The following is a 25365-nucleotide window of genomic DNA, read 5'->3' on the forward strand; positions in this document are numbered from 1 at the left end:
ACAATGTGAGTCATCAATGTCATATGTTCACATGTTCGTTCCTTGGATATTTGTCAAATTAATGTAGCAACTACAAGCTACAATGAAGAGGAATGAAACTCTAGTCATAAGAGACCAAAGTGATGCAATTTATCCTATCTGAACTCTAAATGGATGATCACCCTCGGCACCATTTCCTTGAAGCTTGCATAGTGTTTCACAAGGACATAATGATCCACCCCTTCAACAAAAACTCTGCTGAACATTGCATCATCAAGGAGAAGGCCAACAAACAGCTAATGCATTTGGGGTAATGCATTAGATATGATACATCTGAGAACCACTGAGGGGCCAAAGTCCTACAAGCAAGTGCAAGTATTAACACGTTGTTGGTGCCATATAAAGCATCCTCTCCCTACATTTGGCAAATACTTCTTTTTATCTGAAATTACATGAAGGTCTCTAACCATTTGAGATATAACCAACTACAGATTAGTCTATTAAGGCTAGCTCACCAATATCTTGAGCATTCTTCAAAATCTTGATAGGTTTAGTACAAGAATGATTCAAGTAGAAGAGAAAGAGTAGCTTGCTTGTAGCTTAAAAATTTATTGTCTTTATTGAACTAACATGGAAAGCTTTTTATTTATGCATAGAAAGATGATCCAAAATGGAAGAAAGGAGAAGAAATTAGATCAATTGCACCATAATCAAGCACTAAAAAAAATGATCTACCACTATTACCATTCCAGCCAAAATTATTGGCTACTTATAAAAGATAAGCGCCAATATATCTTCCAGTACTCAATAGCATTCAACACATAATCATGAAAGGAATTAAGGGAAGAGACAAGATATTTCAACCATATCCATTGAAAGTGAGACAAATAAGGGGATCCTATAAACTGTGAATCATGAATTATTTAGAATCTGAAAGGCCAAATGTCAATTTCTATCATATAGTGACAACGATCTAAACAAGCAGATACATTCTCAGGATAGTATCAATGTAAAAGGCATAATAACCAAACAACATTAGCATCCCCTTTGACAGAGATTGCATCCCAAAAAGTTACAGAAGATTTACTGATCTCCCAAGCCTGCAAGAACCAAGAAATAGAGACAATATTTAATAACATGCCCATAATTGTATAGAAGCTTATCCGTATCAATGTAAAAGGCATAATAACCAAACAACATTAGCATCCCCTTTGACAGAGATTACATCCCAAAAAGTTACAGAAAGTCACTCTAGCCCTCGTACAGCCTTTCCTTGGCATGCATGCTCTTAATATACCTGAAATAAAACATACAAAAATGGCCTTAATTAGTGGATACTGAGTTAACTATTCATAGGGTAAAACATGTGATGCTCAGATACTTATTTAAAATAACTACCACAAACTGGAAATGTCTTTTCCTTAAATAGCCTGGTAAAAACTGAATCAGTAAGTAGCTAGTAGATGCAGCTTACAATTTTGTTGAGTGCTAATGTATCAACATTTAATAAGCACAAGAACTCACTTAAATCATGCAAAAACTTACAAGTAGGTGTGTGTGTGTGTGTGTGTGTGTGTAACGTATGAATGAAATAAACATACAAGTGCACAGACATTTTTTTATTTTTTATTTTTTATTTTTATGGGTCAATAAACAATACTGTCCATAGTACTTACAAAGCATGCACCTGCAACTACACCATCTAGGTGGGAGGGCACAATATTGAGTTGCTAAACAACAAGGTTTAAACATTTCCCACTGCAGATTTTGAAAAGCTAGTACCTAGAGCTACTAGTATGATAACAGTACAAAGTAAAATAAGAGAATTTCTCCACTATAGAGATGGCATTATCTAACTGGAGCAATGGAAGAATGAAGTAACCAAAAGTGCCAAATTAATTACTATTTGTTTCAATGTTATGTGCTATAAAATAAAATAAAGCAAATGCTAATAATGGAATTCTTACTTAACAATTGCTATCCTTAAATGAATAAAGGTACACAACTACTCCCTACTCCCTAGCAATATTTGAATAGTAGAAACCGCAAACAGGGCAAGAAGCAGAAATTTGAAGGTAGACTCAAAATTCATCCTTGGTTTTGATGGAAGACAACTAGAAGGTTTGAAGGTGAAACAGACAGTAGCTTAGACTGCTTGATATTTCAGAGGTCTAACAACACTATCTATTCTGGTCTTAAAACAATGGTTTTAACTTTCAAGCACTCATGACCTGCTTTAAAACTAAATTTGATCAGCAAACAACATCAAGGAGCCTTTCTTTTTTCTCACAATAATCAGAAACCCCGCTTCATTTCCCTAGAGTCAAGACTGCAAGTTTCGCATCATGTAATCACTTATAAACGGATATGGAGGTGAATGAAAGCTTCCAAGGAAATCAAATTTTGATGTTTCATGCTATTCTCTGTCTGCATCATCTCAAAAAAATTTGAGGACTTATTGTCTTATTCCCTAAAGCCTTCCGACCCAATTTAGATAAAGAATAGCAAACTCCGAAATCTAAAACACAACTAACAGCAGAATTATTTAACAATGAAAGAATCCAAAATCCATAAATGGCAACTGTCCAAAGCTGCAAAATCAACCAGCCACTCTTTCTAGAAAACAGAGCCCCAAATTTTTTTAATTATAACAGCAACAGAGATTGATGAATGAGAATTTAGATTTACATCAAAAACAGGATCCTTTAAATGTAGACAACAAGCACTACACTGTTACAACACGTAAGTTTGAAGGGTATTATTCACCAATGAGGAATTGGGGGCAAGGAAGGGTAGAAAGCATCTATATTTAACAAAGAACAATATAGGTTGAATGTATAACCTAAATATTTCTTATAAATTTAGGAGAAAAGCAAACCTCTGCATATGAGTTTAGTAATAGTAACAAGGGGACTGCAGGTATGCCAAATCCATCAAAGATCAAAATATTAATTGAAGTAGAAAGAAGATAATCTCTAATATTAACTACTAAGTAAGGAAAATCTACTAGTATCAATGGTCTTTGGTTGATATTCAGTTGACCTATCACAAGCACCCAAATTGCCACATGAGCATCACCAACTGCAAACATACTATTCTGTCATTTCATAAATAAATAAAACTAATTTCATGTTTGCTATGTTGCATCAACTGAAGCTCAAGATAATTACCCCAAAATTAACAACACTAGTGCTCAACATATTTTCAAGGCAAGATAAAAAGTAAAAAAAACTGGTTTAGAAAACAACAACCTAGCGCCAATACAAGAAAAGAAATATCACCATATAAAAGAAAAACTTGAAACAAATATACCCACTCAGTCCTTAATCATTATCAATATGTCAATATAATTACAATACAAAGTAAAACAACAAACTGTAATTACAATACAAAGTAAAACAATAAACTATAATTACAATACAAAGTAAAACAATAAACTAACTCCATCATAGAGATGGCTTTATCTATTGCGAGGGAGGGAGGCATGAAGAAAATCTAGAATGTTCTTATCCGCTTGATTAGATGACACCATGTCAACTAACATGCGTGCAGTGGTCGCATCTGCTGAAAATCCCTTGTCAACCATTGTTTGGAGATATTTCGTTGCCTTTGATGTCTCACTATGTTGCAGTAACCCCTGGATAATTCTGTTATATGTGCGATCATTAGGTGAGCAACCATTCCCTTCCATTTTCTCAAGCAACTCACATGCTTCATCTATTAGTTCCTCTTGGCACAGCCCCTTGATCATAATATTGTAAGTTGGAACATCAGGCTGCAATCCTTTGTTAGGGAGACTATAAAAGAGTTTTCTTGCAATTGTAAGCTTCTTGACATTACAAAAACCGTCAATCAAGATGCTGTAATAAATCAAAGCATTATGGCTCAGCCTTTTGTCATCTATCTCTTGAAACAAAGCCATTGCCTCAAAGATCTGTTTATTCCTAAAAAGGCCATCTAACAAGATGGCATAGGTCTGGGAATCTGGATGTTGGCCAAAAGCTTGCATGTTATGGAATAGCTCAAGTGCAGCTTGGGGTCTCTCCACTCGGCAAAAGCCACCTATAAGAGTGTTGTAAGTCACAACATTAGGAATCATTCCTTTGTTGGACATTTCATGAAAGAGAAGCATTGCCTCGTCAATTTTTTACTTTTGCAATATCCATTTATCAATATGTTATAGCTAACCTCATTGGGTGAACAACCTCTCTCAACCATCGTATTAAATGCTTTGATAGCATCATCCATTTTGTTTTGCAAACAGTAAACCGTCAATCAAAGAGCTATAAGTGACGGAGTCAGGCTCAATGCCTCTTTTAACCATTTCAGTAAAAACTACTTTTGCCTCTGTCAACATCCCTTCCTTGCAAAATGTGTCCACAAAATGCTAAAGGTGTACACATTTGGCATCATCTTCCTTTGTGTCATTTCATTCAACAAAGTAGCAACCTCCCTCCACCGGCCAAATTGCATAGTCCTTGAATTAAGCAACTGTAAGTGACAACGTTTGGCTGAATGCCTTTACTCATCATTTCAGATAAAAGGTTCAAAGCCTCAGTTACCAATTTGTCCTTACATAAACTGTCAATGATTGTGTCTATACAACACCACATCAGGTTCAAAATTCCCCTTTTCTAGCGTCCTTAGCAACCGAATAGCTGCACTAGTCTCCCCAATCTTACACAGACCGTTTACTATTGTCCAACAGTAATCACATTAGGTTGATACCCTTTGTTCTCCATTTCTTCTACCAACCTCACAGCTCCAGAAATATTACCTTGAAGACAGAGACTTTTAAGAAGAGTGGTTAGAGTTATATGGTCTGGTTGATAACCAAGTTTCAAAATTGTTGCTAAGACAGAGAACCCAAAACCGACCCGGTTCAAATGGCAGTAGCAATTAATCAAAACATTGAGAGTACAAACATCGGAGTAATTCCAAAGGATCCCATATTTCTAATAGAGTAATGACTACGGGGTAATGCTTCATTCTTGCAATGGAACCAAACATGCAATTAAAATCCACGATGGAAGGCAAAGGGTGCATGTGAAGCATTTTATCAAACAGGCCTAAGGCATGATCAAGATTCTTAAAGGTTCCACATTTGCAGTATCTCTCACAGATTTCAACAACTGATTTGGGATTTTTGCATTTTCTCTTCTACTGCTAATATTATTAGTAGAATAAGTAAAAGCATGAAATGGAAGGCTTCCTCTAATAATCAAACGACTGTATATAAAAACAAGAGAGGATGTTGATTTACCCATTTCCTCGAGAAGAAGAAGAAGAAGCAAAGCTAGTTTGGTGTTCACAGTGACTGACTCAGGCAGCTACCAATTAGGGTCGGATCGGGTCTGGTTTGGTTTCGGCTGAGACCCGGAGCTTGAAAAAGGGGAAGTCGTGGTGATGGAGTTGGCAAATCAGAGAGCGAAACTGGAAGCTGTGAGTGGGGACTGTACGAGGGAGTGAGAGTAGGAGTGTATTTGCTAATGGAAAACTCGTTCAAGCAAAATATTGTTTAGTTAAAAGAGCCCAAACGAAACAAAATAAATTATTGTTGATATATTTTTATTTATTATGACATAATTTATAGTATTATTTCCTAATTTTTTAAAATTACTAGAATACATTTTTGGTCCAATTTTTAATTTATGGTTTTTTTTTTTTGAAAAATAATTTTTATTTATGAGATTTAAGTGGTTACTTTTATTTGTTAACGTGTCTAAGAGTATTAGTATTAGACTCAATGCAATCTTAGCTATAAATTATTTTTCTCTATTTAAATATCTTTTTTTCCCCTCAATTCTATATCAAACAAATACTACTCATATCAAACCCACGTCAACTACATATTCGCCATAGATTTGTCAACAATGCACAAATCGGCCAACTCACAAAACATGAATCCTCTATTTCAACCATCATTTGCCGATCAACCTCCATTAACATCATTTGTCACACTGGGTCGCTGCCGATTCATTTGGATTGGTGCATGAGAGAGAAGAGAAACTGTGTGACAAAGAGAGAGAATAAAAACAAAATAAAAAATAAAAAATTGTTTGTTGATGAAGAGTATCTCAATAGCCAACTTTTCTCACTTTATAAATTTATTATTTTTTTAATTTATAAATTTATTTGTTCTAGCAGTACCACACTTCAATGCGAGAAAACTAAATTTATTTTTTCACAATCATGAAAATTATGAATTTATCCATAAAAACAGCTTTTTTAATAATATAATGTAATTTGTATATCATGCATCACTACGCCAAAGCAAACTAAATATATATACCTATTTTTTAACACAATTTATCCAGAAATATAAGTAAATACTTAGGTAGAAAAATTATTAATAAGATGAAAAGTCACTAATAATATGATGTACGTTAAAGAATCATTAAAATTATTAAAGATTAAAGAAAAATAATAAATTTGACATACATCTCTAATAACTACAAAATATTTTATACTTCTCATCACAAATTAATTAAAAAAATACCAAATTACCAATATATGAGACAAGAGTAATGATTCATACTTTAAATTTATAATACCATAAATAAATAAAAAATCACATATACACAACCTTTAACTATTAGATAAAAAGAATTTGATTCTCAAAAAAAAAAAAAGATAAACAAAAAAGATAAAAAGATTTTTTTTTTTAATAAGAGAGAAAAATTTTTAACTATGGACTTATTATAAATAAAATAAAAAAGTGTAGTGGCTCTTTGTTTTTGTTTTTTAGATCAACGTGGCACTCTTAGCTTCATAATATTTTTAAAAAAAAAAAAAAATTGGTAGCTAACTTAGAAATCAAAACTGTCACTTGTCTACCATTCTCGTTTTCTCCTCCTCAGTTTTTACTTTTTCTTCTGACTCTTTCTTCTACAAATACAAAAGACTGAAGCATCAATAGAGATGCTGAGATTCTAACTCAAAAATATTACCCTCTGATTTGGAGAGTGCCTTGTTCTATTTTCCTCGAATCCACATATATATTCAATTTTTTTTTTTTTCAAATCTTTGGGGACCATGGCTACCCAAAGCCAAAATGTGGCTCCGTCCCTAGTTGGGGACATATCCATTCAAGTTACATTTTCAATCATATATTGCATTTTCTAAACTAATAGCTTCATATGGGTTATAAGATACAAGGGCCGATGACTAATTTTCCTATAGGACTAATAATGCATCCCAATAATACACCGCATGCACCCTAGCAAGGGTGGATGATGAACTATGTTGCATGCTGTTAACTTGGCTTTGCCATGTTCATTGTATTTATTTGCATCCTTAGTATGAAACATAACCTATGGAGAGGAACTTTTATTATTATTATATTGAAATAATGAGAACATGGTAGTCATTTTGGATGTAACGAAATTTGTTTCTCAACTTCAATTTTTTAAAATCCATTTTTGGAGAATAACTTCTTTTCTCCTTGTGATACCCTTTAAGAAATGCATTTAAAAATTGTGGGGTGGGTGGGGGCGAGGATGGTGACCTTTCTTGAACAATGACTTTCTTGCATAATAAGTCAAGGATCCAACATGGGCTTTCCAAATTACCAATACGCCGAGTTTCAGAGTGTAAGCTGGCGATCAAGACAGACCACCAGAATTTGAAATCATTCCTATTTTGCCTCGTTATAATTTTCAATTATTTGGTCAGGGTTTTTAACAAGCATCCAAAAACGATTGCCATTCTTGTAAGCTTCATGTTTGAGAACTATATTCAAGGAAATTTGTGTCTAGCATTCTCGCTTAAGCTTGGCAGAGATCTTAGCCACTGATTTTGCATTTGCTAAGGTACACACCATTAGCCCCCACATGCCATACCCATCTTCATTTTGCATAAAGCAGAACCGACCTGGGCCACATTATCCAAGAGATCCAGCAAACTCGAGACACATTTGAGAACTGCACTTTCAAGCACCTGAACAGAAACCATAATAAATTGCACATGAGCTTGCTCACTTTGCCAGTAGAAATGAAAACACCTTTATTTGGAAAGGGGTTACACCCCCAGTTGTGTCATCTTTAATCCAATCTCATTTGCTGTAATGGTCCCAGCTGCTTGCTGGCTCCCTTCTGATGTACTTCTTTCTATTTGGTTTAATTCCATGAGTTCCATTTCAAAAAAAAAACAAAAAAACAGTAGATCATCACTGGAGTAGATACACAGTGTTTGGCCACTGTGATCAAAGGAAAATGGAAAGTATTCTTTACTTCACACCCATAATAGGTTCAGCTGGTATCTACATCAAGCAATTTACCTATCTGGACTTCTTTAGTGAGAGGACTTGTCAGTCTTTAACTGCCTGCCGACTGAAAATTTTATAATCCTCATGGATCTACAGTAATCCATATAGCATCCTGGTTGGAAATGAATCAAATTATAAGTACGTAGAATTCATGACAACTTCATATTCTTCCTTTCAGAATTCCTCCAAAGCAAAGTTGAAATGAGAAAATACTTTTTTATACTTTCAACTAAATTGTTATATGCCATTCAGTTACAAGAATGATACAAATCATGAAAAATATTTGTTCAAGAGTCCAATTAATGTGTCCTTAGGACATTTATTAATGAACCATTTAAGGAAAGTTTTAATACCACTTCATGTAAAATATAAAAAAGCTATTAAAAAAAAGTCAATTTAAAGACCTTTTAGCCAAAAAAAGTTTTCAGATCTTTCAATAAGGCCATATGACATTCTAAAAGATCACTATGGTCACATGCCAGGACTATGTTTCTTTACAACAACATAGAGTTGAAATCCGCAGCCAAGCAACAAAAATTACCTGGATTGTTACAGCATCTCTGCAGAGTTGGAATTCTACAACTAAGCATCATGAGTACAGAATTTCAATTGCAAAGGAAACAGCTGCTGCTATTGAGCAGTAAAGGAAGCTCAACTGCACACCACTGCCACCAATTAATTTATGGAACATATTTTCAGTTGGTGCTGAGAATACTTGGTGTCTTTTCCAGAAACACATAAAAAGCATATTGCCATCATCTTAATCCATACACTTCCAAGTCACATATCAGAGACAGACCAAAGATATGCTTCTGTTTCTGTAGCTCGTTTCTCATTCATCCTTTTGAACAATCCCTTCTCAAATCCTACAAGAGGTAAAACAACAGAAATTAATCACTTCTGATAGCTAAACATACTTTTCAAAATAATTTTTTTGCTTCTTTAGTGCATAAGAATCTTCCTGTGGCCAATGATCTCTCTCTCTCTCTCTCACACAAGTTCACTATAAAGGGAAATGACTAAATGATTGGGATCACCACATCATGGCACACAGGAAGATGCTAAGGCAAGATCCATAGCTTCTCGAGAAAAATAAAGAAACATCTGACTAAAGGATGATGGAAATGAACCAACCATTACTACGGTCAACTCCATCCCAATGTCTTCCTGGTCTTATACCATATCTATTTGGAGCAGCATCTAATCTTCGTTTTAACCAGCTGTGATCAGGAATGTCCTGAGGAACAACAAACCCTGATTCCTTCATTTTCTCATTATCCCCTAGGTTTGGGAGAACTAGTTCAGGACGCTTTTTCTGCACTATTTCAAAGAGATATGTCACATTAGTATTAAATTCTTTGATTTCAAAAACAAAAAATAAGCAAGTCAATTACTTGCCTTCACCAAATGTGCCATGGGATCAACATCTCTTATTCTCTCCCTCAGCATTTTGTCGAGTTCAGGATCATCTCTGCAAACAGAGAACACAGATGTTATTTACTTTTATTTTTTGATAAGTAGAGAATGCAGTGTTATTTATTACAAGGCACTAGGTGTACACATAGTAAGACCGGAAAATGAAAGTATTATGCTGTCTCTGCCAAACAGAAGATGGGTAGATCTGTAGTGAAACACAGTTAATGTATTACTCATCAAATGGATGATTTAGATTTTTTTTTTTTTTTTCCCTTTTTTTGGTCACATGAGTAATCTATAATCAGTTAAAAACCTTAAACCCAGAGACAAATTCAGACACCATGCATGTTAGGTGCTTCATAAATGAACACAAAGCCTTAATCCCAAAATTTTCGGGTCAGCTATGGATCCTCGACAAATTAATTATGGTCAATCATATGCTTTCGTTTCTTCTTCTTTATCTAAAGTCACACTCTCTACTACTCCATTAATTGACATGTCATTTTTTTATTACTCCAACTAATGTGCTTTTTGGTCTTCCTCTACCTATTTTCGTTCCCTCAACTTAGCCCAACTCACTCTTTCTTACTAGTACATTAGTCGCTCTCCTCTGAACATGACCGAACCATCTCAAGCAATCCTCCCTCATCTTTTCATCAATAGGCACTACACCTATTTTTAAGTGAATTTCCTCATTTTGAATCCTATCTTTCCATGTATTTCCACTTATCCATCTTAACATTCTCATTTCAACTATACTCATATTACAAATATGTTGCTTCATAATAGCTCAACATTTAGCTAATCGTATAGCAGTTTTATAAAATTTTCTCTTTAGCTTAATAAGTATTATACGATCACACAACATTCTTGATGCGCTTCTCCGCTTCATCCACCCTACTCTAATGAGTTTTATCCTACGACTCACATCCTCTGCAATCTCTCAATCTTTATGAATTATTAATCCATGATATCAAAGACTATAGCTCTTTAGTATCTCTTGGCCATCAAGTCTTACCACCCCTTTGTTTTTGTTTCTACTTTTACTAAACTTTTTTTTGATAGGTAATAAAAATATTATTAAAACAAACTAAAAAACAGATGAAAGCCAATACAAGGTGTTCATGATGGTGAACACAAGGAAAAGCAAAAAACAAAACAACCAGCAAACAACAAACAGGAAAAAACTTAAAGAGCAATACTAAGAGAAGAAATAAACTCTAAGATAGTGGAGCATTCCGAGAAGCCCCAACACCTAGACCAATCAAATAAAGTCTTCTGGCAAAGAGCTTGTAATTGAACCAAGGATTTCTCGGTGTTCTCAAAAGAGCGCCGATTTCTTTCCGCCCAAACAATCCACATCAAACAGCCGGGAACCATATTCCATATGTCTGAATTAAATTTTCCCAGCCAAAAACTCCAACAATACACCAAGCTTTCCACAGAGCCTGGCATGACCCAATATATCCCAAAGATATTAAGCATATAAACCCATAGAGAGTGCACTACAGAACAATGGAGGAGAAGATGATTCACAGTTTCCTCATTCCGATGGCACATACAACACCTATTCACCAAAATGCGCCCCCTAGTGCATAAGATTATCCACTAAACTTATATTCCATGTACTCTATTTTAGTCCTAATTAATCAAAAGCCTTTAGATTCTAGAGCATCTCATCAAATTTCTAACTTGGCATTAATTCCACTTCTAATTTCATCTACTAAAATTATATCATTTGCAACCATCACTAGTGCAAAGAGATATAGACTTAATGCCAATCCTTATTTTTTCTGCATAACTATAATGATGGGAAACCCGATTGCGATTCCTCCAATTGTTCTCACACTAATCAACTTAACACTCAGTAAACTACCATTAAACAAAAAATGTATTTCTAAAGCCAGAGGAAGACAGTTCCACTACAGAGAGGTCTACCAATTATAACAGCAAGCCCCGCCCTGCCCCACCCCACCCCCCCAAAAAAAAAAAAAAAAAACTCAACTGATTGAAACGATGCAAGGGGAAATTAGGATGCGGTTAAACCAGCACTAACATTCTTGCATCTGCAGCTACCATCAAGTGACATTCCTTTTTTGAGTAATCATTAAAAAATATCATATGTAAGACAGAAGGTGCCAAAACCCCTACTAGAAATCATAATAATGATACAACGAAAAGTTCTATGGTTAGTTTCATAGGCAAGTGGATTTCCACAATGCCCTATGATTACAGCATCATATGGAAATCAAAACCATAAAGATAGCACAACCCAATTGACTATCACCATGCCATTGTAAATCTCAAATTTGGTGAGGCACAATAGAGGAACAGACCTACTGCAGGTCAGCACCTATATGCTTACCCACTTACTTATTGTGCTGGATTATATTACACAGTGAGAAAATCCATTTATCACAACTACTCAAGCAAAAAAAAAAAAAAAAAAAGAATCCTCTAACATATTGTCAACAAGATGCCCAAATGTCTGTGGCACAATAAAATGTATAGGAATTGAAAAAAAAATTAAAACATGAAAGATACTAGAAAAAGAAACCTACAGCTACATCTTTCAGAATATAGAACGTGTAAATATTTAAAATATATATTAAATATATTACAATATGATATCTTGTATCATTAGTTTTACCTGGTCCGCGCAAATGGTTTGTCCTTCTCAGATTCCAATTCCTGCAGCCTAGCTTCGGCTTCCCGCTTTTGAGCCAAGCCCTTGCCCACTCCAACTTAATCTCCTGACAAAAACATGCAGCAAATGCATATTAACTATCTACTAAATCCAGGAAAGAAGCCTTAGAAAAAATTTCTAACAGCCTTTGAAAACTTTACTTATCAATGAAAGAAACTTTAAATACAAGCTAAAACATTTCAGAAAGAAAATTAAAATTTAAAATTGCTCACTTCATCCCTAGGATCCTCGACCATGATGCAATCAATATATCTAAAAGCCTTTACTTCTCAAATTTATGCAAGTTTTTATCTCCTCCTCTACAATATCACATTTTAAGCCTTTGAAAACAGAACTCAACCTCTGCCAAGCTTTGTAATAGGTTTTTTTTTTTTTTGGGGCAGTCAGTAGTATTCATAACCACCAACTTTTTTTGACAACTTACAAACAACTATTACAATATTAATAAAATCTCACAAGAGATGAAAAAGGGATGACATAAAGTAAAGCTTTCACAGCATCGATGAACATCATCAGCTTGCAATCGGTACAAAACTGGCTCTCTCCATAAACAATTTAGTTCTTACAAGAGATGAGAAATGTAAAGGGGGGAAAAAGAGGAAGAGAGAAGGGAAAACTATCATAGCTAGATGGCATCATTTCTTTTTTTTTTTTCCTTTTAACCAATCTCTCAACCATTTTAACTAAACATTAGTCAAAACCACAGATCTTTTGATTTTTCAGGAAAAAAAAAATTATTCAGCCAAAGCCTAAATAGACATCGCTTAAGTGAGCCAAAGCTAAAATAGGCATCACATAACTGAAGAAAACCTAGCAGCATGAATTACATTTCCCAAATTGTTGTGCAGAAAACTACTCAGCAGAAATAAATAGACAGTAAACTTTCTGCAAAGTCACATCCATAGCATTTAATTTGTGAATGAATGCAAAATATTTTATTTAGGGAACAAAAATTAACATTATGATGCAAAAATATAATATAAAACCTAATGAATTCAGAAGGGAAGCTTCCTACGGTCCTCCAAATTAGATCAGAATTAGATCACTCCAATGACACAAAAAAAGAGTGATGGTGAAATGTAACCAAGGCAGAAAATTGGGTAAGAAGGAAATTTAAAGTTGAATAGATTGAAGCTGATATTCACTGGCACTAATACTTTATCCTAAACAATTTAAAGCATGGAAACTTTGGGATTGCTATCAGAACAAGATTATGCAACATTTCTTGCTTGACCACCAAAATATGGGGAAAAAAGATACAGAAACTTTCATCAGCCACAGGGATGAACCTTAATAAACACATAAATGAACTCTTGGACTCCTACATTATCAGTTCGAAACACAAATTTCATTCGCTCACAAGAATCTAATTATTTTACTAAAACGGAATTCTTTTGACTATTTAGTACGACAAACACTGCAGAGCCACGGTTGGGCCAAAAGGTATCTTATGAGACCACCCTCTCACATGTGAGTCCCATGTGCTATGAGAGGGCGATAGTACCACAGTGCTGGCATAGCATCAAGCAGGCTTAAGATCAAGAAACACTTGTTTTCATCTGTAGCTTTTTCAATGAAATTTGACACCTCCCTCACCCAAAAAAAAAATCCAGAAATAATACCACCCCCCACTCCCCGCAGCAAGCAAAGGAAGAAATTGTGACACCCTCAGAAATTGTGATAATAATAATAAAAATAATTATTATTATTATTATTATAATTATAATAGTAGCAATAGTACTAGAAACAATAATAAATGATGACGATGACACCAATGAGCTCTAGCTCAAATGACACTTCCAACACCCTCAGTAATGGGAAGAAGGGTAAGGTCATGTTTCAACTTTCAAGACAAACAAGATGCGTGTAACTTACTAATCAAGTGTGTGTGTGTGTGTGTGTGTGTGTGTAGGTATAACAAATTCATGGTTTTTTTCCTAAGTACCTTGGGCTTCTCTTCTACTTTTACTTTCTTTCGCTGTTTTAAGAATTCCTCCTTCGATATACGTTCTCCTGCAGCATTAAGGAGTGAGACCCAATCAAGCATGTAAACATTATTAAGGAAGACATAACCTTAGAATATTAAGAAAATTGTTTTTCTTCACCTTTCTTATCCCGATATGTAGGCTCCGCACCCCGACCACTTATAGAAGGATCCATCTCATTAAACCTACACAGGAATAATGTTTAATAAGCACACAGGAATAATTATTGTTTAATAAGCACACAGGAATAAATATCATACAATACACATCTTTGAACCAAAAATTAAACAAAACCAGAATCATATAGCCTGAAACCTACATCTTATTTGTCCGCCAAAACACCAAAATGATAAAAACTGATCATCACCTATACTAACATAAATCGGTGATTCTATCACCTTGGACCCACCAAAAGAAAGACACACATTATAAACAAAAAATAATAATCACAGACCAAAACAACAATAAGGAGATAGATCTTCCAAAGAGCAAGGTTTTTTTCCTAATAAGTTGATACATTTGGGCTTCTACAGATTCACCTTTTTTCCTATCAAAGATCGCCCTTTGTATTTGTGTAATTCAAATCACATACACGTGGAATGAGATGGGCCTTACATACTGTGAAGATTGTAAATCATGAGTATTTCACTTAATGCCTATGCACATATACGCTCAGACAAAAGTAGACACTATACAAAATCATTTGTATGCTGTAACGGTTCCCTGGGGTTAGAGAAACCAAAAGAGATAGAGAGAAATATCCCTAATTTTCAATTATAAAAGGAGAAGCCAATGTTTGGCAATTGCAGACTACATAGCCAACCCATGCATGCACAAGCTTAATACCAAGAATTCCATCTATCACACAAGATCATATGTGCAACCTCATGGAAGCCTGAATTAGGATACCGTACAGCTGACCAAGCTTCCTAGTTTGAGAACAACAAACTTAGTCCCTGTTACTAAGCCTGATAAATGGGAACTTGACCTGAGGTGTACACAGCCATGTTCATCGAGAATAACTCAAATGACTCCCTACTGGAGTATAGTATGGCCAAACACTTGAGCCATAATATCATCAAAAGCACAATATCATTTTTGGCTACAATAGAGCAGAAAAGGTCCCATATAAAACACAACTAATCAAAATAAGTAACTACGTTCACAACTGGTGAAGGTGCATATAATAAAGATGGCAGAACACAATTCATCAACCTTAAAAGTGGAAAAAAGAGGGTTTTTAAGAGAGGGGGGGGGGGGGGTGTCAGTATTTTAACAGCTTAATGTAATTGTTACCTCAACAAATCATTCTTCTTAGTTCTGGCAATCTCTTCCCTCATATCTTTGCCAGAAATCAGACCTGTTTTTCGCTGTTCTTCCACGGCAGCTTCCTTTCGGCTTTTTCTTGGTGGAGAAAGGTCAGGAAGCAAAGATGCATGTGAAGCATTGGTTTCAGTTAAGCGTCTACGTGGAGGGGAAAGGTCAGGTGACCCAGGTCTCCCAAGATCCTTCCTGCTTTTCCTTGGGGGTGAAAGGTCTGACCCCAGGGGAGCATGGGAGTCATCTTGATATGGAGAACCACGACGACCCCGTCGTGGAGGAGAAATTTCAGGGTTACTCCTATCATTGTCTGCCAATACTTGACGTCGACGAGGTGGAGACATATCAGAATTCAGCAAATCAGTTGAAAGCTTCACTCCAGGTTCTGGTGAAGGGCTATCATTTCGAACCCTCCGTTTCCGAGGAGGAGACATATCATTGTTCAGGTTCAGTCGTGGAGGAGACAAATCAATGTTATCTCTGCCAAAATCCTGTTCAGGTTCTGGCGAAGGTGTGTCATTTCGAATCCTCTGTTTACGAGGTGGAGACATATCAGAATTTGGGTCGTTAGAATTCAAGCATTTAGGAGAGAGCGAAACCCAACCACTTCCATCCTCTGATATGGCATTATATGCACGTCTGGCCCTCAACTGTTCAAGCCTCCTCATCCGCTTAACCTCAATGTCTTCATTAACTTGTGGCTTCTCTTCATCTACATGTTCAATAACATAATAATAGAACACTTAACCCAATGTGGAAAAGGAAAACCATCAACTAGGAAAAAATTAAAAATCAAAATTTCAAAATGTTATTGATTTACCAGCTGAATCGCCGCTGTTTTCCTCTTCGAGATTGACTGTTTTCTGCCAAACTGGATCTTCATCCACAACTAAAAGACCCGTTGCATCTGGCTTACTTTGGACCTTCTTCTTCTTCTTCTTTTTCTTTTTATCCTCTTCATCATTGATTCCATATCTTTTCAGATATTCTTTAAGAGAGTTGGATCCCGAAGATGCAGCTGCCGCCATTATTCAATATCAATACCTCCCTAAAACAAAATTTAAACAAAATTCTTATTACCCCCAATTTGCTTTTATCAAACTCAATCCAAATACAAAAATTACTCCCTCATTAGATTCTAATTCTAGCAACATCAAAAGGGTTTTATATTTATGGCTCCATCACAATTACCAGCACAATAGCAAAGTCTAATACTGCTAAAATCAACTGTAACTAAATTTTTACAACTTCCCAAGTTTCCTAAGCAAAAAAAAATCAAACGCAAACCGGGCAATAAGGGTTCTAAGCTCAACCCCAATAAAACGTTACTCCAATAGATTCTACTTCTAACAACATCAAAAGGGTTTTAGAGTTTTAGCTCCAGCACAATAACGGCAAAGTCTAATAAAATTCCACAGTCTCCTAGGCAAAAAAATCAAACACAAACCGGGCAATAACAGGTTCAAGTTGCACCCACGTTGATTCTAAGATTGAAATTTCATGGGTCTTGAAAAATCAGCAAAACCCTAACCAACCACCAAAAATTGAGCCTTTTAGAACAATCTAATTGCAATATGAATAGAGCATATCATTCATAATTCAACAACAACAACAAATTCGTTGTTTCCTAAATGTTAATGCAATTAAGTTAATCCATACACATAAATCTATAATCTCTCCATATATAAGAGAGAAGAGTGAGAAAGAGAGAAAGATCGTACCTGATACAGAGCTCTAGGGTTTTGGACTCTGCTCTACACGCTAACTTTCTTTTTCTCGCCGACTTTCAGATTTGAATTGGCACAAATGGGTCGGATTAAGGTGGTTCCTTGGGTGGGTTTGTTTCGGTTTAGAAAATTTTTTAATAAGTAAAAAGTAACTGATTTAAAAAAAAAAAAAAAATTTAAAACTTTTTTATATTTTATGTGAAAATAGAATAAAAATTTTCTTAAAATTGTCCATTAGTATAAAGTATCATTTTATTTTCTTAGGTAAGAAGTCTATTTGAATATCGCTTATTTTGTTGAAATTAAAAACTTATTGTTGAAAGTACTGTAAATAAAGGTAAAAATTAATTAAAATAGTACCAAAAAATACAATAGAGCTATAAATAATAGCAAAAATAAACTCAATAGTAAAATAATTTTCATTTATATTTTGTATCCAAATGAAAGCAAGATGTGGAAACTTTATGAGTTTACGTACAAATTATTTTTAAAAAATTATGAAGTTAATGTACAGTATTTTTATTTATTTTTAAAATTATTAATTAAATTATTTATAACATTATCAGTTCAACTATTAGTCTAACCAAAAAACTGATTTACTTTTCCTTGTTTTGTCCAGTCTTTGTGCTTTGAAAAAATGGTGGTTATGTTTGCAGTTTTGATTTTGATTCATTATTTTGATAAAGTAAGTATGTTCATTGTGGCACAATCATCTTGTAATGAGTGTGAATATTTTCACTATTTTAAATTGTTCATTTGCTAAGAAACTTTGTGCTCAAACTTGTTGATGAAGAAAAGGACTGAAGGTAATAGAATGGTGGAAGTAAATTTTTAGTAGATTTTATTGAAGAAAGATGTAGTTCTCAATCTTCATATTTGAGACCAATTATGGACTAAATTCTGTAGCAAGAATACTGGTTGTTTCGATTCGTCTTAATTTAGTTATTTAGGTTTCAAAATGATGGAACATCTATGCCCAGAAAATATCTTTCTTAAGTGATCTACTAAGCAATCATGGATATTTGATTCATCATATGTCGTCACCTAATGTTGGTTTCTTGCAATTCAGATTATCTTGCTAATTTTATGTTATGTTTGAACCATGTAACCTTAGGCTAGACCTGGAGTCTTAATGTGGTTCTTTTGATTTTAATAGGAGTTAAAACTACAAAGTTAAGCACCAATTGAGTTCTTATGTTGGATTTTATGTTTACGCTTGGTTTGTTAAATGAAAAATGTCTAGTCCATGAGTATGTATTTATATATATATGTAAGTAGAGGGAACGAAATACTTGCATTTTTTTTATGGTCCGGAGAGATCTGTGATTGACCTTAAGTATTTATTTGTGTGTTCTTTATTTAAATGGTATATAATGATTAGGGAAGGGTTATATTTTAATTCTTTTGTTAAGTTCATGGATAGCAGGAATCTTTGATTGTAATTGTTAGGAGGCTTTTCTTTTAAGCATACTTTATTTCAATAAAATCTCTCATTGCTTTTTCTTTTCTTTTTTTAATGGTGATTACCATGTCTAATGATGTACAATTGAAAATTTGTGAAATACTTTATCATTTTTTATTGGAAATTGATCTCCTCATACTTTTTACTTTTGCATTCTAAAAGGAGTTAAGAGGCTATTTCTTAAAAAAATTATATTCTTGAAGATATATACAAATTGGAAAATTTGTCTATATGTGTGCCTATGATAAGGTTCAAGAAATATAAATTAAAAGATAAACTTCTGGACTAATATGTTCAAATTTGAAGTAAGCTCCTTCACAAATACGGGCAAGGGTATAAATACAAATACAAATACAATATGACAACACAACAATTTTTGAAAAATTATGACACTGTTACAGCAGGGATACGTATAATATATATATATATATATATTTATTTTGTTCAAAAATTAAAAAATTTGTTTTATAACAAAATATTATTATTTTTAAATAATTGTTAAAAATTATTTTTAAAGCATATTAAAGCCTAGCCATTATATATGTGCCTATTGTCTACCTAAATAGTGAAAAAAGAACTGTAAATGGATATAATTACTTGGTTTGATGGGTTGAGTTTAAACTCATAAAAGACAAAAACTCATAAAAGAAAATTTTGAAAAGAAGCTAAAAGGGGGAGCTTGCAAATCGATAGAATTTTTGTATATGAGTCTTACTTGAGTTTTGTATATGAAAAGTATCTCAAGGCACTCTTAGAGCATTCACATCCAGGGATCTAAAAAAATAAATATTTTACACTCTAAAAAACTATTTTATCTATTTTATCAACTCACTTAACAATACATCCAATGTCTGAGTTCTTATTTTTTCATACAACCCAATAAAATAATATAAACTACAAAAAATATATATAAAAGACCACTCATCTCTCTCTCTCTCTCCACAGCAACCAAAATTACCAACCACCACCAAACCACTCATCTCCCCCCCCCCCCCCCTCTCAAAGAGAGAGAGAGAGAGAGAGAGAGAGAGAGAGAGAGAGAGAGAGAGAGAGAGAGAGAGAGAGAATTTGAAAGTGTTTATAAGAAAGGAGAAATAGAAGAGAGAAAGAAAATAAAATATTATATTTTTAGTTTTACATCCTTGCTATAGTGGTTCCTATATATAGGACTTTACTGTTTATAGTTGCTAAAAGATTTACCCACTCGAGTAAAGCTCCTTTTTAGTGTGTTTGTTACTAAAATAGCAATTTTAGGGGTTTTACATCCCCATTGCTAATGCTTTTAGTAAGTTCTTTTGTCTGTTTTGTTAATAAAATTTCAGACAAAGTTTAGATACAAAATTACAACTTCCTTTAAAAAAATTAACATTACTACATATTTTGAAAATCTAATCGTTGGATTGCATTATGCTCTTAATACACATGTCAAATTTTGTGCCATTTACGCCAATTGGATACTATATATGCCTATAATTTATGCATATATTTTTTTTAGGGAAAACATAATACATTTCATTAAGAAAAACTAGTAATATCAGTTTGGACAATAGAAAGAAAGGGTAGTGGAACATTTTATGCATAATTTTAAACTATAAAAACTTGCAATTTAAACAATTTATTAATGACATAGCTATTAATCTTTAATTTTCTTAAAAATTTGCAAACATAGAGGGCTATTATAAAAAAAATGTTATCTAATAGTAAATTTGTCAAAATTAACTTCTAATAAAAAAAAATATATGTAGTGGTCTTGGGTGATGCACAAGATGCACAAACTGTGAGGTCTAAGGTTTGAGTCCAAATATAGACTCACTGGAATTACCTCCCTTAACAGCTTAAGGTTTTCTAGTGTCCCTCGTGGGGCTGGGAAGTTATGGCTCACTGTAGTTCCCTGCACCTTAGCAAAGCTCTCGACCCAGCAGATAGAATACTACTATAGTCACGTCCAAATAGAATTGTCAAGTTAGTCGCCCCTGCTTATTTATTAATTTTTTTTTTAGCACAAAAAATAATTAAACTTAAAATTTTCCCTTTTATTAAAGTTGTCCATAAAATTTTCCCCTTGTACTAAAAAAATAATAATAACGATAAAGCGCACACACGGACAAAATAAAACAAGGGAAAAGGGCAAAATGGGAAAATAAAAAGATCTAGCCTGAGCGATATAAGAAGAAGACAAGGGAGAAGATCGATCGGCGTGAGAAGAAGAAAGAAGAAGAAGAAGAAGAGGGAGGAAAAATCGATCGGCTTGAGAGGTGCGTTTCAGGTTTTCAGGTTTTTATTTTTTCTTTGAAATTCATACACAAGTAAAGATTCGTTAGAGTCGCTGCAAAGCGATAGTGTTGTTATTTTTGGGATGTTTGGAAAAAAATTCGCTTCATTATGTTTTGGGAATCCTCTGGTTATGGATTTCAATTGCATTGTCAAATTGGTGGAGACTTCAAAAAGATACACTTTTTTAGCTTACTTTGTGTAATGGAGACAATTTGTGACCATCATGTGACTTCTATTATTATGTGCTCTGGATATCCTTCTTTATTTTTATTTTTATATTTTATGTGGAATAGTTTTATTGGTTTTGAATTGTTGGTTTTGTCATGTGCTTGAGTTCATAATAAGGCTATGGATTTTGGGTCATGACAGTTTTGTTGAGATTTTTTATGCTTATTTGATAGGAAAAAATACTTGGGGTTTTAGGGATTGATAGTTAAGAGTAGTAAGAGTTTGACTTAAGGCTGTAAGGAAGAAGGAAATTATAGTGTTTAGGATGTGAATAATCTGCACTCGTGAACAGTAACACAAGAAAGGGAAGGAAAAAAAATAATAATGAAGAAAAGAACATATTTTTGCCTCCTGAGGATAAACTGCTTAGCCCGTCAAGGATGAAAAGCCGCTGGATTACCCAGTAATTGGTTTTGGCGGGTGGGGTCAGTTGCCGGAAGGAGTTTGATTAATAGTGAGGATTGTTGTACAATATGTTCTGCAACATGCAACTAATCTAAGTAAAGCTAATTTGAGTGAAGTTCTCCTACATCATCCAAAATTTTTTATTTTTTATTTTTTTTATAGGTAACAGAACTTTAATTCAAGAAACTGAAAATTTTCATGATGTTGAACATTCTAAAGAAGAAACAAATACAACAAGTTCAAGAACTTAAGCTAACACTGTGTAAGAATTCTGAAATTGAAATACAACTCGTAAAACCCCCAAATATGTGTCCACTGGAACAAAGTACCGAAGAGAAGCGATTTTAAGAGGAAATGAAGAAAAGAACGTAAAAAGACATAAGGAATGTTTCTTGTACTAGTGATATTACTAGTTAAGCAAAAAATTCTATTAAGGTAATGACAAATAAAGACTTAACTCAGACTCAATAAAAAAGAAAAAGCTAAGATACTTAGGATTTCCCAAAAATTTTAGACTATAAAATTACCTAAGATACCCTTAATTTCTGCAATCCCCTTCAAATGAAGGAATTTGGGCCTTGACACACCAAGCAGCTTGGATGGAGGAATTGGTTTGGTAAGCATTCTTCAGAAATTTGGAATTTTAGTGCTACCATGTTTGATGTGGTTAATGTGGAAGGAACACAACTCTCAAACGTTTAAAGACACCTAGAGAGATCCCTAGATGAATTAAAATGCTTATTGATTCATTCCTTGTTTAGTTGGTCTCGGGTTTGGGGTTTCACATGCTGTACTTCTATTTTTTACTTTCATAATTCTCTTAAGAGTTTCGGTTTGATTCTACTTTGTGTTCCATCTTCATGAACGTGTAATAATTTCTCTTTTTCAATAGAACTTCTTTATTTACTTATCAAAAATAAATAAAAACCCAAATTAGAAATTGTTTTAACCTAGGAGCTCTATAACTAGACTTTAAACCACAGGACTTTTACTTCAATTGGACTTCATACGTGGATCCCATAAAATAAATCTTGAATAGACGCATTTGCATAATAACAAATTAATCTTCCTTCCATGGTTGCATCAATATAACTTACTAATAAATGCATTTTATTCACTCTCATAGATTTTCTGCTCTGAATTGTAGATTGTTATGTTGGGGAAGACTAATGGTGTAATATCCTAGCTCTGTGATTCATGAGACATAGGATACCCTCGACATGCATGCACATGTAAACTGCCATTATATGTCAATGACAGTGCAAAATTGCCAGTTAACATTCATTTAGCTCATGTAAAGTTTTGGTATGATATAATGTTCTGTTATAAAAGTTCAGGTTTGATGGGATTGCCAATGATTTTACCTTTCTGTTGTGCATTTAGAGACACCTGGATTATTTAACATTAATGATCAAAATGTACATTTGAGCATAGGGAATCATCAATGTTGGCCTCCTTTTGCCAAACTTAGTGAAGTCTTTTTCTTTCCCAATTTTCTACGGTTTATATTTGATTGGATGTGTGCCCTAGGCAGCATCCCTTTGATGTCTTTTGTAGATTTTATTGATTTCCTTTCTTTCTGATTTGTATTCTTTGAAAGGGGTCTGTTCGTATCTATTTATGTGACATTCCCTTTTCCTTTTCTAATAAGATTTTTTACTTATAAAAAAAGGGTCAATTTCTTTCCCAATTACTCCTTGTAATAGTCACTACTCATTGTGAAGTTTCCTATGCATTTTGTGGGCTTGACTCTTGAGTCTCGGGCGCAGCTGTTAAATGTTCATTTTTCACTCTCTATATAATATGAGCTAGATACCTAATGAAAGAACTCATAGCTGACAACAACATTATGAAAAGCTTGCATTATATATTTCTAATACAACACAATCACTTGCTTTAATGTTTTCAGGTGCCTTTTGTGGGAGTTGCTCCGTTATGGGTGAGTTTTCAATTCAGATTAGCAGCGACCTTCTTAATCGGCTTTCTGATGACACCGAAAAGTTGAAGAAGAAAACTAAAAAATCTAAAAAAGCTAAGGTACCCCGAGAGCCTAGACAGCCCTCAGCTAAGGTAAATCAGAAGCAGATTTCTGATGAATCTGAAACATTTAAGGGGGCTGCTACTACAGGATGGCCACTGCAGACTCCATTATTTGTACCTGTAAACCCTCCTGCACAATCTGCCTACACAGAGTTGGATGCAATTCGATCTGTCCTTCAAGATGGTGAGAGGGTTCTGGACAGGTTGCAGAAGCAGGAGGAAAATATGGTGCAGGAAGTAACACAAAGAGCCAAGGATCTCCGAGAAAAGGAGTTCAAGCTTCCATACCAGAAGCCTATGCCTTGCTTGGCTGAGAATAATGCTTGGTTGGAATGCTACAAGGAACATGCAAAAGACATCCTGAAATGTTCTCCTCTAGTTAAAACCTTCGAAGATTGTATTCGCCGAGCTAGGCAGAACGTGAGTTCAGCAATGAAGTAGACATTCCTAGAAGAAATTTTTTCTGGTCACATACATGAGTGCAAGCTAATGTCCGGTTTAAGTGACACCTAGATTTTTGTGGTACAAATAATTACACACTCATCGGATTGCATTTTTTTTTTTAATATTAAATAGTCATTAACAATTTTGTTAAATCTATTACTCCTCATTTCTAAACTGTGTTATTGTTCATAAGCGTAAGGTGACATGTTCACTGGAGTTCGACCTTTATTTAGACCAAGATGATGTGAAAAATGTGTCATTAGAGGTCTATCTATTTTAACTTAAGCCATCCGTGATATGACTGTCATTAAATCTTTATCAGCAATTGTTTATTTCATTATATGCTATGATTCTCTAATCAGATATACCTTAATTCATTGAATCTAATAGAGAATTATTCGTTTGCCATTATCTTCAAGAAAAGATCTCTTCTGAACTCAAATTTATCTTTTTTTCTGTTTTATTATGCGTCAGATTATTCTTGTGATTCAACATCTCATGTATTGAACTGCTATGCCTTCTTCTTCTTCATATTTTTTGGAATCAGTGTGGGGATGGGTCTTAAAAGCACCACCCCGGGTGCTGCATTTTTTGGTAGCAAGTAAAAAAATTGTTGTTATAGAGGGATCATGTGCTAAGAATTTAATTCCACTGGAATTTTGTCAAAATGTCAGCTAAAGTTTCTATATTCAACTATCTTAGCGAAGTCTTTTTAATTTCTAATTAATTTCTGTCATTATTTGCCTCATGATGGGAAGAAGGCTGAAATATGGGCCAAGAAAGGAACAAATATTAGTTTAAGTCAAAGGTAATGGTAATCTGTAGCTTCACAATTTCTTGAAAGTATGGATTGCATCACCGAATGCATAATGCCATATGATACTAGATGGTATTACTAATATAGAAGCATTAACCTTGTTCATAATGTCAAACGAGACTATGTGAGGCTAGATGGATTTAGTGGTGTCCTCAGGAAGTGGGTTCTCATGAATTATTGTTTGTGCTTATGAACCCCAGCCATTAGTTAGAAAAATTAAAATGGGAGATGGCTGTGAGTGATACTTTGAGTCAAGTATACTTTCAAGATCCTTTATTTATTTTTTTATTTTTTA

At 34.1% G+C, this 25365-nt stretch overlaps 2 protein-coding genes and 1 long non-coding RNA gene across 3 annotated transcripts; 1 reads left to right on the plus strand and 2 right to left on the minus strand.

Annotated features, from left to right (window-relative positions):
- Window positions 1–858: 858 nt before the first annotated feature.
- Window positions 859–5475, minus strand: LOC136063553 (uncharacterized). Its single transcript, XR_010625173.1, has 2 exons — window positions 5243–5475; window positions 859–1276 (listed from the first exon to the last, which is right to left on the minus strand). It is a non-coding gene; the product is annotated as an uncharacterized LOC136063553 (long non-coding RNA).
- Window positions 5476–8650: 3175 nt separating this feature from the next.
- Window positions 8651–17526, minus strand: LOC112039201 (uncharacterized). The gene is given in 10 exon segments (XM_065764102.1): window positions 8651–9111; window positions 9380–9560; window positions 9644–9716; window positions 12312–12396; window positions 12399–12414; window positions 14314–14381; window positions 14474–14538; window positions 15650–16385; window positions 16494–16721; window positions 17395–17526. Coding segments are annotated over 9 exon segments (1518 nt in total). The 5' UTR covers window positions 16702–16721; window positions 17395–17526; the 3' UTR covers window positions 8651–9025.
- Window positions 17527–20987: 3461 nt separating this feature from the next.
- Window positions 20988–24593, plus strand: LOC112024348 (uncharacterized). Its single transcript, XM_024056984.2, has 2 exons — window positions 20988–21117; window positions 23679–24593. Exon 2 carries the CDS (start codon window positions 23705–23707, stop codon window positions 24248–24250), a length of 546 nt encoding a protein of 181 aa, XP_023912752.2. The 5' UTR covers window positions 20988–21117; window positions 23679–23704; the 3' UTR covers window positions 24251–24593.
- The last annotated feature ends 772 nt before the right edge of the window (window positions 24594–25365 follow it).

Source organism: Quercus suber, unplaced genomic scaffold (genome assembly GCF_002906115.3).
Source record: "Quercus suber isolate HL8 unplaced genomic scaffold, Cork oak 2.0 scaffold_541, whole genome shotgun sequence".
In the NCBI taxonomy this organism is placed as follows: Eukaryota; Viridiplantae; Streptophyta; class Magnoliopsida; order Fagales; family Fagaceae; genus Quercus; species Quercus suber.

Bases quoted from the DNA above. Each gene is read 5' to 3' on its own strand.
- LOC112024348 (XM_024056984.2), top strand. From the start codon at position 23,705: ATGGGTGAGTTTTCAATTCAGATTAGCAGCGACCTTCTTAATCGGCTT.